Below are 22090 nucleotides of genomic sequence, written 5' to 3'. Positions count from 1 at the left end.
GCATGGGCTTAGTTGCCCTGATACCTTCCAGGATTCGGTATCAAACCATATCCCCTGGATTGGCTAGCAGATTCTTAACCACTGAACCACCAGGGAAGTCCTCAATAGCAGGTTTTATGCATAACAATAGAAAAACATTATCTGTCAAAGTATGTTAAGTTGTTTAGAATATAGCAGTAATTATGGAGCTGTTTCTTTTGCTCATTACTCCCTGGAATACCTAAAATACAATCCCTTCCTAAATGCTGTGCTATACAGTTTTCCTGGCTCAGCTTTGTCCAATTTTGTGGAGAGATCTTGGAAATGGTGATAATAATATCTGTCTGGAAAGGTAGTTTAGAAAACAGAAATGATATATTTCAAGTTCCTGGCATGTTTAGTTCAGTTCAGTTCCTCAGTCATGTCCAACTCTTTGTGACCCCATGAATCGCAGCACGCCAGGCCTCCCTGTCCATCACCAACTCCCGGAGTTCACTCAGACTCACATCCATCGAGTCAGTGATGCCATCCAGCCATCTCATCCTCTGTCGTCCCCTTCTCCTCCTGCCCCCAATCCCTCCCAGCATCAGAGTCTTTTCCAATGAGTCAACTCTTCGCATGAGGTGGCCAAAGTACTGGAGTTTTACCTTTAGCATCATTCCTTCCAAAGAAATCCCAGGGCTTATCTCCTTCAGAATGGACTGATTGGATCTCCTTTCAGTCCAAGGGACTCTCAAGAGTCTTCTCCAACACCACAGTTCAAAAGCATCAATTCTTCGTCCCTCAGCCTTCTTCACAGTCCAACTCTCACATCCATACATGACCACTGGAAAAACCAGAGCCTTGACTACACAGATCTTTGTTGGCAAAGTAATGTCTCTGCTTTTGAATATGCTATCTAGGTTGGTCATAACTTTTCTTCCAAGAAGTAAGCGTCTTTTAATTTCATGGCTGCAGTCACCATCTGCAGTGATTTTGGAGCCCAGAAAAATAAAATCTGACACTGTTTCCACTGTTTCCCCATCTATTTGCCATGAAGTGATGGGACCAGATGCCATGATCTTCGTTTTCTGAATGTTGAGTTTTAAGCCAACTTTTTCACTCTCCTCTTTCACCTTCATCAACAGGCTTTTTAGTTCCTCTTCACTTTCTTCCATGTAATAGATACTATTAGATATCTATTACTAATAGATACTTCACTTTCTGGCATGTAATAGATACTAATACATGGTGGAGGTGGTGGTTCAGTCACTAAGTTGTGTCCGATTCTTGTGACCCCATGGACCGTAGCCTGCCAGGCTCCTCTGTCCATTGGATTCTCCAGGCAAGAAATACTGGGAGTAGATTGCCATTTCCTTCTCCAGAGGATCTTCCTGACCCAGGGATCAAACCCAGATTTCCTGCATTGCATATAGATTCTTTACCAACTTAGCTACAAGGGAAGCCCACTAATACATGGTAGCTATTATTAAAGGAAAAATCATAGATAGATGCATTATCAGTGTGTGGGTGTGTGTTGAACCCTCTCAAAACAGTTGTTTTAATGGTGACATTGGTTCCTTTTGTAAAACACACTAATACAGGAAATTATTCCAGGGAGGATACACTGACTGTAGTATGAATGATTCTTAAAAAGGAAGTAGACACATTGGAGTGTACTGGCAGAATAATCAGACCATCTACCAATTGGATCTTTCAAAATTAGGCATCTCAATCTGGGGTCCATGGAACCCTACAAGGTTCCATGCATGGATTTCAAAATGCTTAGGGCCTCCCTAAAAATGAACGCAAAATTTTGTGTAGGTATGTATGTGTTTGTGTCTATGCACTATTCTGGGGAGATGGTTCATATCTTTCAACAGCTTCTCAGATGGACTGTGATTAAGAAAAAGTTAGGAATCACTGCCTAAAGATTTCTTCAGGAAATCTGGTACTCTGGCAAAGATGAAAATGTTGACAGTGTGATGGTTGTGTCATCTGGCTGGCCAAATCAATGTTTTCTATTAAAGCAAAGAAGTCTTGGGGCCAAAATGATCTCAACTGAATAATTCTTCTACACTATGTTTCCATCTGCCCAGCATGTGAGCCATTAACACATGGTTCCTGTTGATGATTTTCATATTCTTATTTGCAGGGAAATCACATTAGGACTAGTTCAGAAGAATCATTTAACTAATGTATTGGAAAACCAAATAAATGAGCCTCTTATATATACTAACAATTTTATATTGCTAAAAGAATGACTATTTATGGGAGATTAAGCATACACTGACCAAAACTGCCTCTAAGTCATTCATCTACTAGTCTTCATAATATACATATTCCTATTCTAGTCCAAAAAAATAGCAAGGCTCACCACGTGTTGAAATAATTTATTTCAACACCTAATGCATCATCTGTTCTGTATTTCCACGTGTTGTGTCATCACCATTTGACCTCAACCCATTGTTAAATATTTAATAGTACTGTTGGATAAACAATACAAAGTAGTTTACTTTTGAATGTAGCATTTACATGAGAAAATAAGCCAATATATGCTGCAAAAGGTACAATTTTGGGTTACAGTGCTAATCCTTCTGGTGGATGGAAAATGAGATATAAGAGGAAAGGAAACCACAGGGAGGATGAATGAATTGGGAAAAGCAAAAACAAATGAAAAGATGATGTAGCTCTCCAATACAGCAGAAAGTAACTGTCACCCAAATGTTGGCACAATGGGAACTGCATGTTTCCACCACTCAAAATTCAAGCACTATGATGGATTGATTTGTTTTGTTTTGTTTTGGCTACACAGCATGTGGGATCCCAGTTTCCCAACCAGAAATTGAACCTGTGCCTCCTGCATTGGAACCATGGAGTCTTAACCACTGAACCACCAGGAAAGTCCCAATGATGGATTGTTTTGAGTAGGAACCTATTCATATGAAAAGTATGAAATATTCAATAGAACACTCACCAATAAAAGATCATTTTTAATATTCAGTGGGTATAAATCTCACAGTGACAAAAATTATTCATTTAAAGGAGTGACTGTGGTTTAAAATGAACACCCAAAAAATGAGTGCAAGAGGTTTTGATGAATTAGTACACCACTCCTGGAAAGTGTGTTCAATACATTCTTTTTAACTGACCATAGGTAATCAGCCTTAAAAAGTATTGAAGACATGTATAAGCCTGCACCAGGAATTCTTTATAACTCATCAAGATCCTTTGAGGTGAAGAGATGGAAACTGTATTTATTATTCTATTTCTGCATGGTTTTTCAATAACTGTTAAAATACAAAATGGATCTACAAACCATCAGTTCAGTTCAGTTCAGTTCAGTCGCTCATTCGTGTCCGACTCTTTGCAACCCCATGAATCGCAGCAAGTCAGGCCTCCCTGTCCATCAGCAACTCCTGGAGTTCACTCAGACTCACGTCCATTGAGTCAGTGATGCCATCCAGCCATCCATAGTTGAGAACAATTAAAACTTAAGTAAATGGAAAAGATATACCATGTTCATGGTTTTGAAGACTCTTTTCTTTCTTTTAGTTCTACCTCTGTTTATTGCTACCAACCCATCTTCCTCCACCTCCATCGTGTGTGTGCTCTGTCATGTAACCCGATGGACTGCAGCCCTCCAGGCTCTTCTGTTCAAGGAGTTTTCCAGGCAAGATTACTGGAGTGGGTTGCCATTCCCATCTCCTGAAGACTTTTTTCAATTTTGCTTTTATGTTAAAGGATCAGTCAATCATGGACAGCCCTTTCTTTTTGATACTACTTGTTTCTAATATTTGATTCCTTATAATCCCCTTCAATTTCAGAAATATTTTGTGTTTCTTTAAATTATCTATATGTGGCACATAGTTACTTTAATATTTCAATTCTCCCTAAACTGATCTATCCCAATCATAATCCCATCAAACATTTTGTGTGTACATATAGAATTGAACAAATGTATTCTAAAATTTATATGAAAACACAACTACAATATTCAATTGTATATAATGTACTTGCAATCTTGAAAAAGAAAGAAGTTGAAGGAATTACATTACCTGACTTCCTCATAGTAGTCAAGATTCTGAGACCAACATAGGATCAACAAATAGAGGAATAGAACAAAGCAGAAAACCCAAAGACAGATCCAAACTTAGGAGATACAGAGGCAAAGTGCAAAATAGGTTTGGAATGAATTCTTCTTCAAAGAAAGATGATTAATTAAAAGTCTATAAAGGATGTAATAGGGTATATAAAGTCACGTCTAAGTGTCTTGTGAACTTTCAGTTCAGTTCAGTTCAGTCTCTCAGTCATGTCCTACTCCTTGGACTGCAGCACGCCAGGCCTCCCCGTCCATCACCAACTCCCAGAGTCCATTCAAATTCATGTCCATCAAGTCAGCGATGCCATCCAACCATCTCATCCTCTGTCGTCCCCTTCTCCTCCTGCTTTCAATCGTCCCCAGCATCAGGGTCTTTTCAAATGGGTCAGCTCTTTGTATCAGGAGTTTCAGCTTCAACATTAGTCCTTCCAATGAATATTCAGGACTTATTTCCTTTAGGATGGACTGGTTGTGAACTTTAGACCTGTCAAAAACAATATTTCACATTTGGGGCAAAATAGACATCAGAAATGAAACAAGATTCATTTCAAAAAAAACTCAGATAACAACATCAATGATCAGTGATTATATCAACTACTAACTGCAATATTGATTAGCAAAACACTCAGAAAAGAACTAATTAGTAAATGTGCAAACCACTGCTACTCTATGGAAAGCTAAAAGGAGGTAATTAAAACCAAAATACACAGAAGTAACTATAGCAAATCAGCTCACATTCAACCAGTGAATAATCCAAAGGTGGCTCTCACTTTGATTGACACATTGTTTTAGTCACAAAGTCCGGATACAGAACAACAAGTACTGATTTGCTCTCCTCACACTTTCCATTCAGGGGAAATCATAAATAGAATTAGGGTTAAAATGCTAAATGTCACATGCTGATATTTTCAGTCATATACAATATATGAATCATTTGTATTGTCAAAGTGAACTAAAATACATAAACTGTTTAGTTTGTATTAATCCCATATAACATTCCTACCCTAAGGCATAATTTTAATCCTTTACTAAGGTCTGTTTTAAAGACTTAGTTGTGTTAAACTTGAACATGCTTCTATGACTGGCTTACGTGACTATGTGCCACATGGTGTAGGTGACTTGTAGAAACACAAAATATTTCTGAAATTGAAGGAGATTAGTATTCTTGCCTGGAGAATCCCAGGGACAGGGGAGCCTGGTGGGTTGCCGTCTATGGGGTCACACAGAGTCGGACACGACTGAAGGGACTTAGCAGCAGCAGTAGCATAAGGAATAAAATATTAGAAACAAGTATTATCAAAAAGAAAAGGCTGTTATAAAACGCTGACTTTATAACATAAAAGCAACATTGGAAAGAGAAAAATTCAGGTAACAATTGTTTGTTTTTTCAATACCGTATTTTAAAAGTATATATTCTAATGACATTTTTAAAAAGTTAACTGATGGTTTGGACATCTTGAATAAACATTGCTTTTATGTACTCACATTTCTTAACTTTTTAGTTCTGCAACAATTCAGCCAATACAGAACTATTACCACTACCCCCAATCCTCATCTAGCCTATGATGTTACACAACACCAAAGACTATGACGCATTAAGTAACCAGTTTTGTACCCAGAAGAATAAAATCTGATTTTAATATCACTTCAGTCTATTTCTCAAGTGCTTAAATTCTCCTGTTTAATCAAGATTGATTATTTGCATCTGAAATCTTAATCTCATTTGGGAAAATACCTAACTTCAAAAAAGTGCGACGTTTAATTTTAAGGCAAAGAGCAAAAGCTACTCCATGACTTCCAAATTTTCCCTATGTAACCTCACATACCCCTTCCATATTCCCTTTTTAGGGACTAAAATTTAACCAGGTCAGTTCTGGTTCAAACAACCATTTCATAGGATTTAAAATAGGTATCTTAGGAGCTAGATTGAATTATTTGCTAAACTCGAATATTTTAAATTTATAAACTTCAGAAGGAAGATAGCTTTTGAAGCTGACAAAAAACAATCGGAGAACAGCAGTCTTTTTGTGCACTGCCCAGAAAGTCAGTTACAAAGTGGTCCTATTGTATTTCTCATAATTTACATTTACTTTTTTGGCAGAGCAGAAAGGGAAAAAAATAAGAAGTCAAACTTGGAAGCATACAACACAAATGAAAGAAGGCACTTTTATTTTAAAATGTCCCCTTGACATTTAGACATCTACAAACCCAAAATGTAACATTTATAGGAGATAAAACAGTAAAAGAAATAGCTGTTTTTCTGTGATGTCACCAAACAGGTGTGATACCGTTTCATACCCCAGAAATTGGATGACTCTTTTGCTGATGCTCACAGGAGGCCCAGATGAGACCATATTGACCTGTGTCTCATTTTCTACAATTGGCTAGAAAATTACGCCAGGCCAACAAGAATCTTGATGACTGATCTGTGCCGATTCGGGGCAGACATTCTCCCAAACAGATCAATACTATCCAAGGTGCAGCTGAAAAACAGGATGAGCTTGTATCACTAAACAAACACCAAACTGCTTATTCACAAAGGCAAAGCAACACAGCACTTATGTTTTCCACAGTGTGTTTGCCTATGACCTCAACCCTGACCGGCAGAGCTACCTTCTTTTCGGCAAGAAGTAATCCTGTATTGGGTCTGCCTCTGGTACTCCTCTGGTACGCTTGGTCACCCCTGTGAGTGGTGGCATTTTTTACAATAAAAGCAACTGTGTCTGCTTTGGCCTAGACAATCACATGATGCCAAAGCAACTAGTCAATGTGGTGAGTTTAGTCAAATGACCAGTCTGAGCACTTGGCACTACATAGACAAAGAATAAAATAGGGGACTTCCCTGGTGGCCCAGTGGTTAAGGACCTGCCTGCCAGTGCAAGGGACACAGATTTGACCCCTGGCTGGGGAAGATCCCACATGCCATGGGGCAGCTAAGCCCATGTGCCACAACTACTGAGCCTAAGTGCCACACACAGCTACGGAAGTCCACTCACCTAGAGCCTATGCTCTGAAACAACAGAAGCGGCTGCAATGAGCAAACTAGACACTCGAGAAAGCCCGAACACAGCAACGAAGATCCAGCACAGCCAGAAATGAATAAATAATTGTTTTAAAAAAAAGAATAAAATAGGGACAGAATTTTTTCTTTTTACCCATCATACTGGAATTGTGTGGTCATACCTTGGATTAAGTTAATTCAGAAAGGTCTTGTGATATGAGTTGTTTCTAAATACACAAACCATCTGAATAAACCAAAAATCCAAATATCTTTAAACCCTCAAAATTACTTTTATTCTAATTTTAATTTAGCCACATAGACTACCCCCAAAAGTCATACTGGGTATGCTCTTTTTATGTCAATATATTCTGGGGGCACATGTATAGTGAATGAATAAGTTAAATTATAATGAGAACATTCAAGTTACATCACTATTTTCACTGCTATATGGTTATAAAATAAGAGGAAATTGTGGTCTTTAAAACGATCTTCCCAAAAGTATTGAGAAAATAAACAATGCATTAAAATATGATCCCACAGACCTCTAGGCAAGATGACTTCACAAGCAGGAGGGAATTTAAATGGTTTGCATGGCCCAAAAGTGAAAAATTTCAGCTTCCAGAGGCTACAGAAGATTCAGGACCAATAAATATACTTAAACAGGAGACAATATAAAATCATGTAATTACATTTGGGTCTTAAAATGTTTAATGGCTATTGGTAGCACTACCATGAGATCCAACTATCTAAGATCATTTATATATTTAAAATATCGAATTTATTTTCCAACCCTAGATACACATTTGATAAACTTTGATAAAACAGAAGTTGTATCTCTTGCTGCTATTAAAAGACAAATCTATACCCATACCCCTCCCTGATTAAAAAAAAATAGTTGAGCAAAAATAATTGTTAGGTTTCCCCTTTCTTTCAACCAAGTTTTCCCTGGGAAAGGGGACTCTAAAGGGAGAAAACAAACTTTCCCTACAGCACATTACTATATAAGCACTATATCCATCTGCCTGAATAAAGAAGAAATAAATTCAACTTTGGAACTCTGCCATGGAGTGTCGGCTCCTGCAAAGGGGACAGTTTGCTATTAATTGTTAATGTCGTCTGCCATTAGAGGGCACTAAACAACTCTACATTAATGCTGCATTGGAGGGAAGAGAGAAAGGAAGACGGGAAAAGAAAGAGGGGAGGGAAAAGCGGGGAGACTAGGAGCAGAGTCGGGGGAGAGGGAGGGAAAGAGAAAAGAGAAGGGGTGGGCGGACAGGAGGCAAGAGAGAAGAGGGAAGAGAGAGAGGAAGAATAAATCTGGAAAGATTAAGAAGGATGTGGAGCCCCCAGAGCCGTCTGAAGTGAGCAAAAGCCAGCGCCCCCACCCCACCCCGCCCGGACCGCCCGCGCCCCTCCTCTCTAGTCCTCGGGACGGTAATTATAAAGCGAAAAGCAGCGGCGAGGTCACCCGTTTTTACCAGCCTGCTGCACCGAATGCGCGCGGTGCAGGTGCGGCGGCCGCGGGCTTTGTGATTCATGCCCACTTTCAAAGGGGGGCTTGGGCCCGTCTGAGAGGCACCCAAACAACTGTCTTCTAATATTAGCACGGCTGTATTTCGGGATCTATTATAGTCTGTCCAGACAGATCCCATTGTAATGGGATCTTTTATTAAAAGATTAGCACTATCTCCTGCAGTTGGTGGAAAAAAATCTGTTATCACTGAGTTATTTGCAGTTGTGGAGAGGGTGGGAGGCGGGTGGTGGAAGTTGGGGGGTGGGAGGGCGAGAGGAGGCGTGGGGGGGGGCCGTCTGGCGGGGAGGGGGGAGGTAGGCGGGTGGGGGGCGAAGAGGGGCGGATTTGAAATCCGTAGAACAAAATCCCAGGGACCTGCGAATGTCCAAGAATTTTGTCTGCATACTTCACTGTCTGTTCTTCGGGCTCCAGAAGCGAAAAGAATAGAAATTTAAAAGGCAGCTTTGGAATAAACAATATAGCATTTTCCGTGAAGTAATCGTTTTATATAAAAGGAAATATCGCCTCCTCTGTTTCATTCAGCGGTGCCAAAAATGTTATAAATGAGAGACCCGCCAACTTTCAGCGAAGAATGCCAGGCACTGTGCTTAATAAACTGAGGCTACAGAAGTTCATTATCGATGTTGCAATCTTTTTTATTCCGCGAACCGAGAGAGAGACTGAGAAGGAGACTGAGAGTGAGAGAGACAGACACAGGACAGAAACTGGGGAGTCTCCGAGCCGCGGAAGGCGGGTAGACCGCCTACGTCGGCGCCCCCGCTCCGGGCTCCGACTCCTCCAGAAGCTGCGAAGTGAAAGGGGAGAAAAGAAAAGGAGGGCGAGACTGTGACGGTGGGGGGAGGCCCGGGCCGAGGTGTTAAACATTTTTGTTCGCTTCTAACTCGTCGAGACGGAGGGCCGCGTCTCCGCCAGGTTCTGCCCCGGGTGGAAGGTGCCGGGGCCCGGGGTTCCCAGCCACAACCCTGGGCTCGGGGGTGGCCGCGGCGCTCGGCACGCGCAGACCCAGACAGACAACGTCGCGGGGTCCCGCAGCCAGACTGCGGGGGCCTAACACGGCAGCGACCGGACCTCCGGCGGGGTATTAAGGCAGCTCGGGGCTCTCCGGGCGTTTGCGAAGTCTTCCTGGAGCTGAGGAGCGGCGTTGCGAAGACCAACTCCCGCCCCGCCGCCCCGCTCCGCTCCGCCCTGCCCGCCGCCGCCTCCAGCGCCCTCACCGCGCCAGACACACACACACTCACACACTCACACACACTCACACACACACACACACACACACACACACACACACACACACACACGCCACCCCGGGCGCGCCGGCGCTGCCAGCGAGCGGCGGCGTGCAGGACTTGAAGTGGGTGTTCTTCCCCACTCCCCACCCCCGAAGCGTCCCCCCCACCCCCCCGCGCCCGGGTCTCCTGCCCCCTCCCTCTCGCTCCTACGCAAATAAGAACTCGGCGATTCCCCTCCTGCCGCTTTGATTTCGGGCACCTCCACCAGATAATTGGGAAGGGTTTCAGAAGGTGGGAAATGTCACCTGATTCACACTGAACTTTTAAAAGCTCCCCACCCCCAAGGAACCGCGCACACCCTCTCTCGCGGCCGCCCTCCCACTGCCCCACACACTGGGAGACCGCCCACCGCAAACCGTGGAGACCCCCGTCTAGATTTAAAGCGCGGCTGCGCCTGGCTTCTGACGTCCATTGAATCGCGAGGGCGGCCGGCGGCAAGTGCTGGGCTACGCCGGGATAGCTGCGCCCTCCGCCGCTCGCCTCTGCGACGCGCACCGCTTGCCAGAGCCACCCGCCGCCGCGCCCGCTCCCCGCGCCACCGCGCCCGCTCCCCGCGCCGCCGCGCTCCTCACCCCGCGCCTGCCCTCAGGATGGCCCGTCCTAGGCACCAGCCCGGCGGGCTTTGCCTCCTGCTGCTGCTTCTCTGCCAGTTCATGGAGGACCGCAGCGCCCAGGGTAAGCGAGGCGGGATGCGCAGGGAGGCTCGGCGGAGGGCAGGGGTTTGTAGTTTTCGGGCGTCTCCACCGGGTCTGTTCTGAGCAACTCTGCTTTCGGAAGATGTTGGACCAACTTAGCGAATCCGGGATGGAGAGGAGTGGGAGAATTGAAGGCAGTGACACTTTAGGACTGGGAACCGAGTTTGGAGCGCGGTTATCCTTTAAAAGGAAAGGGAGTGAGCTGGAGTCTCTCTCAGTAGTTAGGGTTAGATGCTCCAAGTTCTGGACCTAATGAGTTTAGATGTTATCTCCCCTGTTTGGCTCTGAAGAAGGGGATAAGCATCGGTAGCCTGAAGATTGCAATCCACTCATTTGCAATCTAACCTCTCTCCCTCCTGCATCTTTTGGATACTTTAAAAAATGACTGAGTGGGGAGGGGGGAATACTGAAATTTCCTCGGTGACTGCGGGACGTGGTTTCAGAAACTTTGCCCAAACTTGGAAATGAGGGTGCCGAAAATTTTAGAGGGAAGTAGCTTTCTGCCTAGTGGATGCTTCTTCTAACCCCCTCCCCCCAACCCCGCAAAAAAAAAAAAAAAATTACCCCGGACTGTTCTGAAAAGTTTACAGTTTTTTTCCCTTTTGCCTCATTCCTGATTGTTAACTTTCTGTAGAACAGTGAGGAACCCACAATTGATTTAAATTCTGAGATGCAATAAGAGCAAATTTCTAAAGTTTTTTTTTTTTTAATTAGATTTATCTCCATTAGTCTTTGGGCAGAATTTTTTAAAATAATAATAGCAGCTTGCGGTCCAATTATTGTTAAAGTTATATGGATGATTCATAAGACGTCTTCCTGACCAAAATCTGAACATTAAAAAGGAAGAAGGTGGGGGGCGGGGGGCTACTTGCAAAGATAATCTCGGTGGGTATGATACAGGGATGTGTGTGTGTGTATGTGTGTATATATATATATATATGTATATATAACCATGAAACGATAGTAAGTCCCCCTCCCACCTTGTTTCCCCCCCGCCCCCAACCCCAATACTTTTCTTGAGGCAGACTTGGAACTTTCCTGACTTTAGCGTTATTTTATGCGTGTTGTATACGGCCCCCTGGGCACAGCTCCTAGCCGCCTGCGACGCACTACTGCTCTGAGTTGCCCACCTTTCGGAGCGAGGCGCTGCCTGACTGCCCGGGACGTGGGCGCCGTGGAAAGTAGCCCTCGGAGATTTCGAAAGATCGCGGTGGCCGCGGGCGTCCTTTGGGTCTGGCGGATTGCAAAACGGCCCGTCGGGCGGGCTGCGCCTCGAGGCCGAGAGGGGCAGCGCCGGGCAGGGCCCGGTTGCTTTTTTGCTTTCATTTTTCAGAAGTGCCTTTTGCGTGATCTGTTGCTGTATGTGTGTGTGTGAGTGTGTGTGTGTGTGTGTCTGTCTGTCTGTCTGTCTGGGTCTCTCTCTTTCTCTCTCTTTTCTTTCTCTCTCTCTTAAGTTCTACTTTTTTAACCCCTGTCACAAATAATCCCCGTACCGCCTACATGAAACCGACATGTAAAAACATCCGTCGCATCCTGTTTTTGTCAGGTTCTTTAATCTGCCCTTCGAGTCGCTGCAGGTTATGAAATGGGACGAATAAAAGTAAACAGTCTAGTAAAAGTCAATGCAAGCTGCACGTGTTGTGTCTGGGTCACTGGTAACTGACATTGATATGGCTGGAGCGCTCGGGCTTCTCGCTCTCGCCCTCCCTCCCCATCGCCCACCTCCCACCTCTTCAATCTGGTCCCCCCCTCCACCCCTCGCCTTTCTCCACCCCTTCACTCCCTCTGATTTATTTTCTGCTTTTTCTCTGCCGTCTCTCCTCCACGCTCACTCCCTCCCCATCCCCGCCGGGTCTCCTTCCCCTGCCGGTTCACTGCCTCCCTCCCCCTACCCAGCCGGCGCCGCCGGCTCACTTGCCCACCTCCCCACCCCTGTCTCCCCGCAGCTGGGAATTGCTGGCTCCGCCAAGCAAAGAACGGCCGCTGTCAGGTCCTGTACAAGACAGAACTGAGCAAGGAGGAGTGTTGCAGCACTGGCCGCCTGAGCACCTCGTGGACCGAGGAGGACGTAAATGACAACACGCTGTTCAAGTGGATGATTTTCAACGGGGGCGCCCCCAACTGCATCCCTTGTAAAGGTAGGGCTCTTCCTCCCCAGTCTGCAGGCCCTCAGTAGAGGGCGTCTTACCCTCAGCTTCCCCAGTGCCCAGCCGGGGTTTGGGACTGGAGGAGCTTTGTTCGTGGGTTCCCCCTAACCACCCCCAGCCCTGGTAAGCCATTCGGGCTGAATCTCCTGTCACACACTACAGGCAAAACAAGGGTCGCCAGAGGTTCTCGGACTTCTTAGCCAAATGTGGCGGTGAAGCCAGCCAACCCTTGCTCTTTGAGGGAGATTTGGATAGGGAATGCAGCCCACTGTCCCCCACCCTTCCCTCTTCTCAACTTCCGGGCAACAGCCTAGCCCCTTGGGCTCAGACTCTTGGCTGCAGGATTGCGCAAGGCACCCACAGCCCTCCTGGCTAACCTGCATGGTGCCTGACCCTGGTTTTAATCCCTGCCTCTTTCCAACTCCTAGAAACGTGTGAGAACGTGGACTGTGGCCCCGGAAAAAAATGCCGAATGAACAAGAAGAACAAACCCCGCTGCGTCTGTGCCCCAGATTGTTCTAACATCACCTGGAAAGGCCCGGTGTGTGGGCTGGATGGAAAAACCTACCGCAACGAATGTGCACTCCTCAAGGCCAGATGTAAAGAGCAGCCAGAGCTGCAAGTCCAGTACCAGGGCAAATGTAAAAGTAGGTCCTACCCGACCCCTCCTCCAGCCTTCTGCTTGAGGTAGACCCGCTGCAGGACCCCTGGGATGGGCGTAATAGCCTAATAATAATAATATCAAATAAAGGAACCCTTTCTAACTTTATATTCTAAAGATTCCTTAAGACACTAAAGGTTCAACCTAGAGTCTTAGTTTTCTTTTAAAAACTGCAGAGCTACCCAAGTGCGTTCCTAAAGCTGAATGCTTCTGTTTCATGATTTCCTTGAAACCGTCCAGTGGCTCAGTCCGGAAGAAGGTACCTATTAACGTGTTTAATATTAATGTTTTTCCCTCTTTGTTTCAGAGACCTGTCGGGATGTTTTCTGTCCAGGCAGCTCTACATGCGTGGTGGACCAGACTAATAATGCCTACTGTGTGACTTGTAACAGAATTTGCCCAGAGCCCACCTCCTCTGAACAGTATCTCTGTGGGAATGATGGAGTGACCTACCCCAGTGCCTGTCACCTGAGAAAAGCTACCTGCCTACTGGGCAGATCTATTGGATTGGCCTATGAGGGAAAGTGTATCAGTAGGTATTCTGGATTGAGGAAGGAAAAGAGAAAAAGGCTATAATTGTGATAAAACTGTGAGCTTAACCAATAAATAAACCCCAAACTTCCCAAAACTAGCTTCATCAAAGTCGGTAAACTGTCATGACCACCTTAAGGAAACCATTGTCTTTTTTTTTTTTTTACCATTGTCTTCTGGATACATTGGCATACATATTGAAATGCCAGCAAGACACAGGAAACAATTTTCCTTCGTAGAAATCTAAGAACTCACTCAATTTTACACATTTTTTTAAGTGCTAGACTTGCTGGAAGCGAGAAATAATTACTTAACAGTTCCTAAAATCTGTTATCAGATTCTGATAACTGATAGAATTCTTTCTTTTTTTTTAAAGATCCCACTTGTGGGAAGTAATCAAATACATATTTAATTGAAGGATACTATGAAATCCTGTTTTAAGAAAATACTACAGTATTTTCATGCATTAAGCTAGTATAGAGGAAACTAGGAGTTTTGAGTATGTGTGTGTGTGTTTCAGTTTTATAGAGTGTTTTTGCACAGTATTTCCATGAGCCCCATTAGTGAGTAATAAAATATGTTTTATATGTTTACATTTATTCATTTATTGATAGAAGGCTAGAGAAAGGGGACAAGGTGAGGAGAATGGATTTACTTATCACAGGTGTATTATATCCTAGAAGCAAAGTCCTGTGACGATATCCAGTGCACTGGTGGAAAAAAGTGTTTATGGGACTTCAAGGTTGGCAGAGGCCGGTGTTCACTCTGCGGTGAGCTGTGCCCTGAGAGTAAGTCTGAGGAGCCTGTCTGTGCCAGTGACAATGCCACCTATGCTAGCGAGTGTGCCATGAAGGAAGCGGCCTGCTCCTCGGGCGTGCTGCTGGAAGTGAAGCACTCCGGATCTTGCAACTGTAAGTGTGATTTCTAACCTTGCCGCAGTTTAAGGATTTCCCAGGCAAGTCCTAGGGAATGGAGACTTAGAAAGCACGAAAACGTCCCCCAGATAAGCCCACTTCTGTTTAAGTTAGGTAGCTGCTAAAGTGCACCAGCAATTCAGCAATCCACAAAAAAAATCACCTGAAATGTTTCGGGGCCTTTAGGACTTGTCTGATGATCATCAACAAGATCACCTCTAAAATAGCCCATTCCAATCATCTGCCCGTAATTCCTTTTGTTTTAGTAGTGTGCTTTGCTGTTTGCTTTTATTAACACTTGAATCTGAACTAACTACTTCAAAGGTTTTTTTTTTTTTTTTTTTCTTTTTCAAAGACAGCTTTCTGTTATCACACATAGGCTGCTGCTTTGCGCAGTTGCCCCTACTAACTAAATTAAGGACCCAAAGCAGTTATACCTAGAACACAAGAGCGCTTTTTATCTAATTTCAGGAATCTGCCCGTAAAACCTGAGCCATTGATTCTTCAGAACTTTCTGCAGTTTTTGACTTCATAGATAATGTTTTTAAAAAAAAAAAAAAAAAAAAAGTTTTTTTAAAACTTGTTACATAACAGCAGATGCCAAAAACAAAACAGCATCTTACTGCAAGTCACATAAAAATGCAACGCTGTAATATGGCTGTTACAGAGGGCTTTGAAAACATACACTGAGCTGCTTCTGCGCTGTTGTTGTCCGTATTTAAACAGCAGCTCCCCTGTATTCCCCCATCTAGCCATTTCGGAAGACACCGAAGACGAGGAGGAAGATGAAGACCAGGACTACAGCTTTCCTATATCTTCCATTCTAGAGTGGTAAACCCTCCACCAATGTTCAATGTTGACATAGCCTTTAGGCAAAAAAAAAAAAAAAGGAAAGAAAAAAAGTAAAAGAAAAAAAATACATTGTCCATACTGTAAATAAGTGTATGCCTATTTATTTGGGGGGAAAACTATACATAAAGGACCTTTGTCCTAAAGCTCTCTCCCAGGCCACCTTGTTACTCACTGGACCCGGAGAGGCAGTCATTGTGAGGTCTACTGGATGAGGCCCATAGTTGAGACTTGTAGACATTTATTTATACTGTGTCATGTTTTATAATTTATACATAAAATGTCTGGTTGACTGTACACCTTGTTTTTGAAGAAATTTATTCGTGAAAGGAAGAGCAGTTGTTATTTATTGTGAGGTCTCTTGCTTGTAAAGTAAAAGCTTTTTTTTTTTCCTTGTAAACCATTTAAGTCCATTCCTTACTATTCACTCACTCATCTGTCTCCCTTCATTTACCTGTCGTTAGACTCTTTTCCACTTTAACCAACTTGCATGTCAGTTTCTGTCCTGTTTATTTATTGGATTCTCTGCTGCCTGTTCTGTACATACCTGATCCCTCGGGTTTTGTTTACAAGGAATCTTGACTGACCAAAAGGCATTATAACTCTGACTCAGATAGCAGGTACAGAGGATACATCTTTGAGGAAACTCCTATTTCTGTTCTCTGGTTGTGATGAAGACATCGGTGAGGCAGGTGGTGATAGCAGTGTTGGGTTTCTAATCATGTACTTCTAAGATGTTACAGATCCAAAGAATTGAGTGATATGGGTGTCAGGAGCCTGAAAGAAGGAGAATGCTGTACATTCAACCTTATGTTAGGTGTTTCCTTTAAAGGCTAGTCTGCTGTACCTTTTCAACTAGTTCTTTTCACCCAATGTGTCATGAAAAGTATATCAAAGCTTTATCAGTTCAGGTTTCTTGCTTTTCATAATACTTTTTTCTGATGCAATTTTATATTTTCAAACATGGCAAGTTAAATATAAATTCATTTAAATATATAGTTTTATACTTTTCTACCATGTAAATGTGCAATGTATATAAAAGTTATAATGTGTATTTGTAAATAAATGATGAGTGAAAAAATAAAAAAATTTTAAAAAGCCAATGGTCTCAATTGCTGATGATGTAAAAGAAGCTGTTAGGACTTTTGAGTAAAAATGTATATGAGATATTCGTTGAGAAATACAATTATCACTAAAATTAAGTGACCAGGGTAGTAAGAACTCCAAGGTAAATTACAGATCACCTCAAAAGGAAAAAGGAATCTGAGGTCCATCCACGCCTTTGTAGTAACGATGGCATACTTTCCACTCAGCACTGGAGGAAACTGTAGATGTCCCTCCTTGCAATGTGCTAAGCCTAAAGTTTCCTCTTTAAAAACATCATCTTCTTAGCTATCCTTGTCCCAAGCTCATCTCCAGAACCAGAGGCACCCTTTCTCTTTCCTCATCTAAATAAAGTAGATCTTAAATCTTTAAACAAAGCACATTACAAGGAAAAATAAAAATAGACACACATACAGCAGCACAACCTAGGTCAGAATGTCAACTACAGAAATAAAGGCAGTATAATATTGAAATTCTAGAGACTTTTTGAGGTAAAGATGGAGCAGGGGTGGATTTCCACAATGGTCATGGTTCATGGAGAGTAAATAATGACACTTTCAAGGTAAGAGGACATGTATTAATGTTTTGCAGTTTATTTTAGTCAAGTCACACTACTAGGGCCTCAGATTGGCATGTAGGGCCTCAACTGGTTGTCCCAGTAATACACTGTAATACATAGTGATACATAACTAGATAGTCACAAGTTTCCAACTGCTGTGCTACTTCATTGCCTAAGTACATCAAAAATATCAAGTACAAGATGCAAAGAAGTGAGGATTAGAACCACAGGAGGGGAAGAGCAAAGAACAGTCAATATTACAAACATAGCCGAACAAATATATTCTTTCACAGACTGTGACCCTAGTTCTTTCCAAAAGTTTATTCCTTTTGTGAAAACCCTCTATAATATAAATAATTAGAGAATTATAGGAGACCATTGGCTCTCAACTGTGGTCACCAAATGAGAAATTTGATGAAGGCAGAGGGGCCTCTTAGGTGGGCAGAGTTCATATAATAATTAGGAGCCTGTCAGTGCTGTCAGCCTTAAGCCACCAGTTCCCAGAGAAAGGAGAAGAAGTGCAGAAGACCAATGCTGCCAAAAACCGAGGGAAAGACAAAGATGGGAACTAATGTAGTGTCTGGGAGCTACTGGCTTGCCACTAGGGTTGAACACTCAGGGAAGGAAACAGCAGGCAGGCTGGTTTCACATCCCTTCCTGGAATTGATTTGTTACCTCATCCTGGGACGCTACAGATGCTTTAAAGTTGCCATTGACATCAGAGTGAAAACGTCAAATTTAACAGGCACCAATGTGTGTCTTGGCAAGGGTGAGTGATAAAATCAACAGCTTGCCCTTTAAACAACATCCGGATTATTTATTAAAAATTTTTTTATTTCATAGTTGTCAGCATCAATCATTCATCTCCAACATCAGACAGTTTCTTATTTTCCTTCTTGGAGTTTCTGACTTTTCCAGTAATCCTGTATTAGGCTGCTGCTGCTGCTGCTAAGTCACTTCAGTCGTGTCCGACTCTGTGCGACCCCATGGACTGCAGCCTACCAGGTTCCTCCAACCATGGGCTAATTAGTACTAAAAAATAGAATTCTCCTTTAAAATTAAAATTAGGTTAATACCATTAGGCTACTGTTAGAATTTCAGTTAGGACTCATTGATGCATATAAAGTAATTAATATAAACAGTTACTAGTAACTAGTTTTAATTGGTATGAGTACATCCTAATCATCATTAGGAATTGCAAAATAACAAGTAAAAATAGCAAAAAATCTATCAGGGATCTAATTTTCATCAGATATCCACTTCAATTAAGATTTTTATCTGCTATATGGGTATGTGTGCTATGTGCTTAATCGCTCAGTTATGTCCAACTCTTCGTGACCCCATGGACTGTAGCCCACCAGGCTCCTCTGTCCATGGGATTCTCCAGGCAAGAATACTGGAGTGGGTTGCCATGCCCTCCTCCAGAGGATCTTCCCAACTCAAGGATCGAACCCAGGTCTCCCGCACTGCAGGCAGATTCTTGCATTGAAAGAATTGAAATTGGCAATGAGAGAATTTTTGACACCTAAACCATACCTCCAGGGAATCCCATATGGGTATAACAAAATAAAATCTGACATAATTGGAATCATTCTCTCTCAAACAATGCAGCTCATCTACTCTTGACCTTAGAGTAGATCCTGTACCCAAGGGGGATAGTGCACTTTATAATATTATTGCCACTGGACAAAATTAGAATACTGTCCATAAATTAAAGCATTGTATCAATATCAAATTTACTGAAATTAATCATTGTAATATGCATGCAAGAGAATATTTCTGAACTTAGGAAAGACACACTAAAGTATTTAGGGGGAAAGACCAAAATGTATGTAATTTACTCTCAAGTGATTTACAAAGAAAAAATATAGTTTTAAGTAGGGTTTTTTTCCCCTTATATGTATTCAGAGAGAGCATACAAATGATAAAAGAAGTAGAGTAAAATGTTAATTTGAGTAAAAGGTATATGGATATCTTTAATACTATATTTTTGCAACTTTTCTATAATTTGGAATCATATCAAATAAATGTTTAGAAATTTAAAAAATCATTCTCAGGAAGAGATGCACAGTAGACTGCTTTTCCCAGTCTCTAGAAAAGCAACTGAAATAGAGTCATTTAAAAAATTATTTACATGACCAAAAGATTGGAAAATAATCCCAGTGACTGCAAAAGCTAGAGAATCGAAATTGGCAATGAGAGAATTTCTGACACCTAAACCATACCAAGAAACAGCTTTTTCTTTTCCATAGCCATCTTAAAATTTAGAGTAATTAGTAGCTTTGCTAAAGCACTGCCAACACCCAAAACCTCAGTTCCCCCCACTGCTGGCTATATATTAATTAGACAAGGAATTTAACTTCTCTGGGCCTCAGTTTCCCCATGTATGTACCCAGGACAATAAAAGTGTCTCCCTCATAATAGTGTTCTGAAGATTAAAAGAAATAAGTTGTATAAAGTGCTTAGATCTGTGCCTGGCATGTAAAAAGACAGCCAGTGAATATGTCCTCTAGGACTGTACTACTTGTTATTAAAGAAGAAAAGGGACTTCCCTCATGGTCAAGTGGTTAGGACTCTGCTCTTCCACTGCAGGCCAGCAGCACAGCCAAAAAGAAAAGGGCTGGAATTGTGGTTCAGCAACCTCTCTACCTTGGAAATACAATGAATGAGGAATGGCACCAATCAAGGCCAGAAGCACAAGTGTAAACAATTTATTTTAAATTTTAAACTATTTTAGCCACGTTAATATTTAACAAAATATCACGAAGTTCTAGCTGCTATAGCAAAACTTCACGGTTCAAATAACAGATGGAGATACATTATTTTTCATGGAAATTTAGAAATAATTCAATCACACAACATTTTCAAAACCACAAAAACGTGCCTTTTGTCTTTTCATTCACGCACCCAACACAATCTGTGGTAAGTAAATTAAATCAAATCTGTCTTTAACTTTGATACGATCTCCTACATGAGGACTACAGATTCCTAAAGATAGTAGTAAATTATTTCCAAGCTAGCAAAACCCTAATATAATCCGAATATTGTACAATTATCTTGATATAAAAGATGATATATTATTTAATTAATAAACTCACTTATTAAAAACCATTTTTCAAAACGTGGGTCCTAAGACAGGCACATTTCTGTTCTTCCCATCCCACTTTCCATTCAGATCAGCAAACAATCCTTCTCCAGCCAAAAGTTGTCATGTAAATAGACTCCAGGCATGCCTGCCCTGCGTCTTCAGCAGACCTGCCCAGACATGTCCACATCCCAGCTTCAATTTAGCTGGAATCCCCCCACGAGTACTGGATGGTCCCTGGGTTTTGCCATCCTTCGACCTCAGATATCTTGGCTGGTACCATCAAGATTCCTGTGGCTGAGTCCTTCAGACACTTAAAAACATATTCTCTGGATTACACCGAATGTAGTCCTGGCAGAGCTATAATTTGTCATTTTTCTATTTTAAGAATATGGCCCAGGAACCAACTGGTACAGTCAGGAGCCAGATTACTCCCACCAAAAGTCTCTTGTATTAATCCCCTAAGGACAAAGATCTCTGGCTAAAGGACGAGTATAAGCTTTTTTCAAGAAGTTGGGGCAGGCAAGAAATCAGCAGCAAAGTCAGAAGCCTGGGAAGACAGTGGGCTATACATCCATTCAGGTTTTAAGAGATCTCTATCTTTTCCAGCACCATTAAAAAAAAAAAAATTATGGGATGATTTCCTGGTCATGATGCATCCCATAAACAGTGGTGACAGTGAAAGATCAAGGCAAAGGCCAATCTCTATAGTTTCTTGAGACTGCTGTGGGCTTTATGGGTCAATGACAAGGGAAGAACTGGATTACTCAAAAGGCAACCAGTACCTGAAACACCTACAGTCTTTTATAGACTTAGTGTCCCAGGAAAAGATATCAAAATAGATTGAGGGCAATATATTTACTAGGTATATGGAACCAGGACCCAGTCAATAAAATTCACAAATATAAACAGAGCTGATACTCAAGGTGTTGTGCCTGAACCAGTGGCATCAGCATTACCTGGGAACTTGTTAGAAATACAACATTTTGAGCACTACCCCAGAGCCATTGAACAAAATTCACCTGGGGTACAAGAATCTATGTTTTAACAAGCTTTCTGGGTGATTCTTGTGCATGCTTAAATTTGAGAACAGCTGCCCTAGAATCATTTCAAGTTCTGAGTGAGCATTGGCTGCCTAATGTTCCAAAGGCAGCCAGAATACTCTTCATGGGTCTCTGGTAGGGCTACAGCAGAGCTGTGTTCAATCCTGTTCCCCTCAGCCTGACCTGGGCCAGGATTCCCACACTTAATCGGCCTTCATTGCAGGAGTGTACCTGCTGGTGGTAAAAGCACTTGGCCATAGATATCACAAGGCACATTTTTCCTAAGAATATTCTCAGCCTCCACTTCCTTATGGGAGATCCCAATGAGATTTAAGCTGGACTGGCTAGGAGTTGTGAACTTGCCTTTACCATCCCTTCCAGGCATATGCATTGCATGGCAAGTTTATTAATAAGAGACACGAATTTTGAATGAAGAGTAGCGACATTCCAACCCTGGTCCTCCTTTCAGTTGACATTTGATCCACTTTCCTTCCCTTCACTTGCCTAGAGCTCCTTTCAGGAGTTCTACATCACCTTTTCAGAAGAGCACTTCAGCTTCATCCATGGGTCAGGAAGCCAAGACTACTACTCAACTGATCCTAAGTTCTTTTAAGAACA

At 42.4% G+C, this 22090-nt stretch overlaps 1 protein-coding gene and 1 long non-coding RNA gene across 4 annotated transcripts; one reads left to right on the top strand and one right to left on the bottom strand.

The window, feature by feature from the left end:
- Positions 1–6212: 6212 nt before the first annotated feature.
- Positions 6213–8826, bottom strand: LOC132343222 (uncharacterized). The gene is made up of 2 exons (XR_009491944.1): positions 8540–8826; positions 6213–6543 (listed from the first exon to the last, which is right to left on the bottom strand). It is a non-coding gene; the product is annotated as an uncharacterized lncRNA (long non-coding RNA).
- Positions 8827–10287: 1461 nt separating this feature from the next.
- Positions 10288–16784, top strand: FST (follistatin). 3 transcript variants are annotated; one of them, XM_005221516.5, is made up of 6 exons: positions 10288–10559; positions 12526–12717; positions 13155–13373; positions 13695–13919; positions 14602–14829; positions 15585–16784. In XM_005221516.5, exons 1-6 carry the CDS (start codon positions 10475–10477, stop codon positions 15665–15667), a joined length of 1032 nt encoding a protein of 343 aa, XP_005221573.1. In that variant the 5' UTR covers positions 10288–10474; the 3' UTR covers positions 15668–16784. The 3 variants fall into 3 exon arrangements, with proteins under 3 accessions (XP_005221573.1, XP_005221574.1, NP_786995.2); XM_005221517.5 differs by lacking the exon at positions 15585–16784 and adding an exon at positions 15304–15411 and having other exon boundaries at positions 14599–14829; NM_175801.3 differs by having other exon boundaries at positions 10291–10559; positions 14599–14829; positions 15585–15721.
- Positions 16785–22090: the final 5306 nt, after the last annotated feature.

Source organism: Bos taurus, chromosome 20 (assembly GCF_002263795.3).
Source record: "Bos taurus isolate L1 Dominette 01449 registration number 42190680 breed Hereford chromosome 20, ARS-UCD2.0, whole genome shotgun sequence".
NCBI classification, from domain to species: Eukaryota; Metazoa; Chordata; class Mammalia; order Artiodactyla; family Bovidae; genus Bos; species Bos taurus.
This window is presented reverse-complemented; position numbering and strand designations above follow the sequence as displayed.